At 38.2% G+C, this 5327-nt stretch overlaps 1 protein-coding gene across 1 annotated transcript; it reads left to right on the top strand.

Annotated features, from left to right (window-relative positions):
- Positions 1 to 444: 444 nt before the first annotated feature.
- LOC138337947 (uncharacterized) lies at positions 445 to 2897 on the top strand. The gene is made up of 4 exons (XM_069288393.1): positions 445 to 969; positions 1054 to 1916; positions 2079 to 2704; positions 2833 to 2897. Exons 1-4 carry the CDS (start codon positions 445 to 447, stop codon positions 2895 to 2897), a joined length of 2079 nt encoding a protein of 692 aa, XP_069144494.1.
- The last annotated feature ends 2430 nt before the right edge of the window (positions 2898 to 5327 follow it).

The following is a 5327-nucleotide window of genomic DNA, read 5'->3' as shown; positions in this document are numbered from 1 at the left end:
GTTCTAATGCCCCAGGGCACAACATAGAGAGATGTTGGTATTTGAAAAGGGTCATTCAGGATTTGATCGATTCTAACCGACTTATAGTTAAAAGTCCGAGTGGACCCAACATCAATCAAAATCCATTGCCGAGGCATACTGAAACAAACATGCTAGAAATGATGAAGGGTCATGAAGATTTTGCATCTCCATATAAGCCAATCCTTAGGGTTGGAACTGGCATTGAGAAGTCAGCAAATGTTGTTGATTTAACAAAAATGATGCCTTTAGGGGCGGAAAGTGTGTTAGAAAAGTTGAGTCCATCAAACACACCCATCTTAACTGTGAAAGGAGCCCTTGAAGATGTTTGGGCAAGCCCGAGTAAGGCAAAATTGTTTGTTCCAAAAGGGCCCGAGTAAGGCAAAATCGTTTGTTCCAAAAGGGCCAAACAAGCCTATCTTGATCATGCGAGGGGCCCATATTCCTCCTGTGATTATCAGGCCAGTACCCCAGCTCCCAATGACTAACCCCAAAGCTGTTCCTTGGAATTATGAGCCTATTGTCGTGACATACAAGGGAAAAGAAATAGATGAAGAAATAGATGAAGTGGGAGGAATAACCCGTTCAGGAAGATGTTATGTCCCTATGGAATTAAGGAAAACTAAAAATGACCAAATACAAGTAAAGAGTTTGGTCACTGAAGGAGAGGCAGAGGAATTTCTAAGGAATATGAAACTATCAGACTACTCCGTGGTGGAACAATTAAGAAAAACTCCAGCCCAAATATCTTTGTTGTCTTTGCTAATACATTCTGATGAACATCGTAAGGCTGTAATGAAAATTTTTAATGAAACACATGTTCCTAGTAAAGTTACAGTGAGTCAGTTAGAGAAGATTGCTGGGAGAATATTTGAGGTAAACCGTATCACCTTTTCAGATGATGAACTACCCAAAGAAGGTACAGGACATAACCAAGGCCTACATATCACTGTAAAGTGTGAACTTTCATATGTCACTCGAGTTCTAATTGATGGAGGATCTGGAGCAAATATTTATCCTTTATCAACTCTATAGAAATTGAATGTTAGTGCTGAAAGGGTCCGACCCAACAATGTATGTGTTAGAGATTTTCATGGGTCAAAAACAGATGTTATTGGTGAGATAGAGCTCATACTAACCATAGGTCCTGTGGATTTCACTGTGAATTTTCAAATGTTGGATATCAACGCGTCCTACAATCTATTGTTGAGGAGGCCATGGGTGCATAGGGCTGGAGCAGTCCCCTCAACGTTGCATCAAATGATTAAGTTTGAATACGACCGACAAGAGGTAATTGTTCATGGTGAGGGGGATTTGTCAATCTACAAAGACTCTTCCTTCCCTTTTATCGGTGCGGATAATGAGTATGAGGCACTAGTTTATCAAGCTTCTGAGGTAGTGTTTATTGAGAATGTCCCCGAGGGGAGTGTCATTTCAAAACCAAATATGCCCATCGCATCTGTAATGGTGGTGAATGAATTGCTGAAACATGGGTTTGAGCCGGGTAAAGGTTTAGGAATCTACTTGCAAGGAAGCGCTTATCCTGTGAGTCTACGAAAGAGCATCGGTACTTTTGGCTTAGGCTACCAACCTAGAGTCGAGGACAAAATGAAGGCAAAGAAGCAGAAGAGAGGTGTATGGTCACTTACCAAGCCTATACAACCAATCTACAAATCTTTCATCAAAGCCCGCGCAACAGAATCTTATCAATCATCTTTTCCAGAGCCAATGATGAAAGTTAGCGAAGAAATGATCAACTATTTTCAAGATTTATTTGTCGAGGTTGATATGGTGGAACTCGGAGAAGGCACTAGCGACAGAGATGTGCAATTCATTGGTCCTGATGTCAATCTAAACAATTGGAAGGCCACCCCTCTCCCCGTTAAAGATGAGTCTTGGTAGTCTATCTTGTTTTTTTCTTTTGTCATCCGATTCATTCAAGGATTGTAATTCGGATTTTATCTTTTCGTTTTATTTCAAACATTCTATTTCCCTTTTCAATAGGATGTAATTGCATCTTTATTTCAGTCTAATATATTTGTTCGTTTTCTTTTATACAGTTCTTTCTATGTCGATTCTAGTGATATGATATGCATGCAGAATTTTTTGCCAGATCTTAATATCCAATCTAATCTTCGACCTAATATTGAAATAATAAGTCGAGAAATCGAATATGATGAAGACAGAGTATTTGAAGAATTAAGGAGGGATTTCAATCATTTTGAAAATAAATCAAATCCAAACATGAGTGAAACTGAGACGATAAATTTGAGAGATCAGGAAATTATTAAGGAGACTAAGATAAGTGTACATGTACGACATCAAAAGGATGATATAATCCAGGCCCTGTTTGATTACAAAGATGTTTTTGCGTCAGCTTATGATGACATGACTAGATTAAGCACTGACATGGTTGTTCACAAGTTGCTAATTGATCCTAATTTTTCTCTGATAAAGCAGAAGTTGAGAAAACTAAAAACCGACATGAGTATAATAATTAAAGAGGAGATCACAAAGCAACTTGAGGCCAAAGTCATTGAAGTCTTTCAATATCCTTCTTGGTTAGCCAATATCATACCCGTCCCTCAGAAAGACGGCAAAGTTCGAATGTGTGTTGATTGTCGTGATTTGAATAAGGCAAGTCCAAAAGATGTTTTTCCTTTGCCTAACATCCATATTTTATTGGGTAGTTGTGCTAAACATGAGGACACATTTTTCCACATCATGCCGAAACTAAAGGCGAATTTTCTTCAAATTGGAGAGGACCATTCGTTGTTAAAAGGGTATTACCTAATGGTGCTCTTTAATTAGCAGATATAGAAGGCAAAGTGACAGAAATGGTCGTCAATGCTGATGCTGTGAAAAGATACTACATATGATTGAGTTTCGACATTAGAAACCCTTATGTTTGGGCTTGATATTCCAAGGGTTGATTCAACGGGATCTCTTGGTTACGCTGTGTCCTTGACTTTTCAAAATAAACAAAAAAAACAAAAACAAAAATAAATTGCCTGAACTACGTTTGACCTGATTCTTGTCTAGGCAAGATACGTAGGCAGCCCTAATATTGGGTTCGGTTCAACCAAAAACAAATCCAAAAATTCATATTGTAGTATACTGGGCAAAAGTCGTTTGTTTATTCATTTGGTCTCTCATCTCAAAGCTCAAAATCAACCCCATCATCTAAAGTCAAAAAAAAAGTCTTTGCATCAACCCTTGATATGTCAAGAATAAGTTGGTTAAGGGTAGGTAAAAATCCTGAATGGGCACCATAAGACAAATGTGAGTAAAAAAAAATAAAAATGAGAGAGTCTTATTGGTGAAACCCCTAAGTGGGCACTGTAAGGTGAAAAGGAGTTGAATATAAGAGAGTTTTATTGGTGAAAATTCTGACATGCACCATAAGGCAAACGTGAGCTGGAGCAATTAACATGATAGAGTTTTAGCGGCGAAGACCTTCGTGAATATCACTAAGTCTATAAGGGTTCAAATTATTTATGACTTCATTAAGTGTTGGGATTCCACATCAAGATTGAATAATCAATAATGGTTGATGAATAGATTGGATAGCCAGGTCTGGAAATCAATTCAAATTGCATGACATGATCAGTAGACTTGGCTCCACACTCAGATAAGTTTTCCTTTCTTCTTCTTACAATAAAATAAAATAAAAAGAGTTTTCATCGAATCTTTTCTTTTATTCTCATATAGTTCGTAATTTTCTTATACTTTTTTTCGTCACTTTTTTGGTATGTATTTGAGTCGAGTCTTTGTCAAATAAAAAAAAACTATGAAGGAATTTCAAGACTCGCTACCAAGTCTCTAATCAGTACTAGGCAAAGCATCAGGCTACTGGGTTAATCTGTCTTCAAGTGTTGAATTCGAAAATTCTCTGATCCTATGAAGGCTAAACAATGAGTGTTGGGAGATAAAGATATTGGATTTAGGTCCCCAAGTAAGCAAATTCGGATGAAAGTACTATTAATCAATAAGAAGTATTGACCGTTGGAAACAACCAAAGCTTCATAAGTGTTTGAGCCGCCCTTGTCGAAAGATGGAACCACAAACCAACCACCACCTTTTCAAACTCATAAATTTTCTTTGTTGAAGCAGGGACACAAGTTGTTTCAAGATTGAGGATTCGAGGAACCTAGATGTTCAACCTAGTTTGCAGCGAGCGAAAGGGAACCCTTACAATAAAGACTTGTGGAATATTATATGAAAGTTGACTAATATATATCAAAATAGCAATTACTTCAATGTTGGAGTATTTATTTTATTTATTACTATTATTATTATTTTTCTCCTTGGAGGAACTTCCAAATAATGAAGAAAGCATTCACAATATTTCGTTGGTATTATTAGTTTGTTGAAAATTTTATTAGCAGGACCCTCCTGGATAATGAGATTAGCAGGACCCTCCTGGATAATGGGACTAGCAGAACCCTCCTGGATAATGGGAATAGCAGAACCCTCCTGGATAATGGGATTAACAGGACCCTCCTGGATAATGGATTAGCAGGACCCTCCTGGATAATGGGAATAGCAGGACCCTCCTTGATAATGGGACTAGCAGGACCCTCCTGGATAATGGGACTAGCAGGACCCTCCTGGATAATGGGAGTAGCAGGACCCTCCTGGATAATGGAAATAGCAGGACCCCCCTGGATAATGGGATTAGCAGGACCCCCCTGGATAATGGGATTAGCAGACACTCCTGGATAATGGGATTAGCAGGACCCTCCTGGATAATGGGACTAACAGGACCCCCCTGGATAATGGGATTAGCAGGACCCGCCTGGATAATGGGAGTAGCAGGACCCTCCTGGATAATGGGAGTAGCAGGACCCTCCTGGATAATGGGATTAGCAGGACCCTCCTGGATAATGGGATTAGCTTACTTTATCATAGGATTAACACTTCCTAGTCTAGATTTTTAGTTTTATTTTCTCCTGAAATAAACACTTCCTAGTCGAAATTTATGTTTTATATTTATGTTTGCTAATAACTCACAAAATTCTCCCAGTGAAAACTGGGGCAAAAATTTTATTTATTTTTTGTTTGTGGTGGTTCTCAGGTTTTCTCAAGCGAGACCTGGATTTGAAATTCAAGAACAAAGTTTCAAATTTTTTAGAATAATCAATTCCATGATGGTTAGAATTAGCTTCTTCAATGCATGTAGCAGCCTGATTTCCACACATCTTTTGCTAGTCAACTTTTGATCAAGAAAACACGCATTCATTCAAGAGCATTTTTCAAGTTGTCATTTTGAAGAATGTCAAAAGTTCCGTCTAAGTGGCAAATTCAGC

Source organism: Solanum lycopersicum, chromosome 8, assembly GCF_036512215.1.
Source record: "Solanum lycopersicum chromosome 8, SLM_r2.1".
Taxonomy (NCBI): domain Eukaryota; kingdom Viridiplantae; phylum Streptophyta; class Magnoliopsida; order Solanales; family Solanaceae; genus Solanum; species Solanum lycopersicum.
The sequence above is the reverse complement of the archived record's forward strand: the minus strand, read 5'-3'. Positions and strand labels throughout refer to the sequence as shown.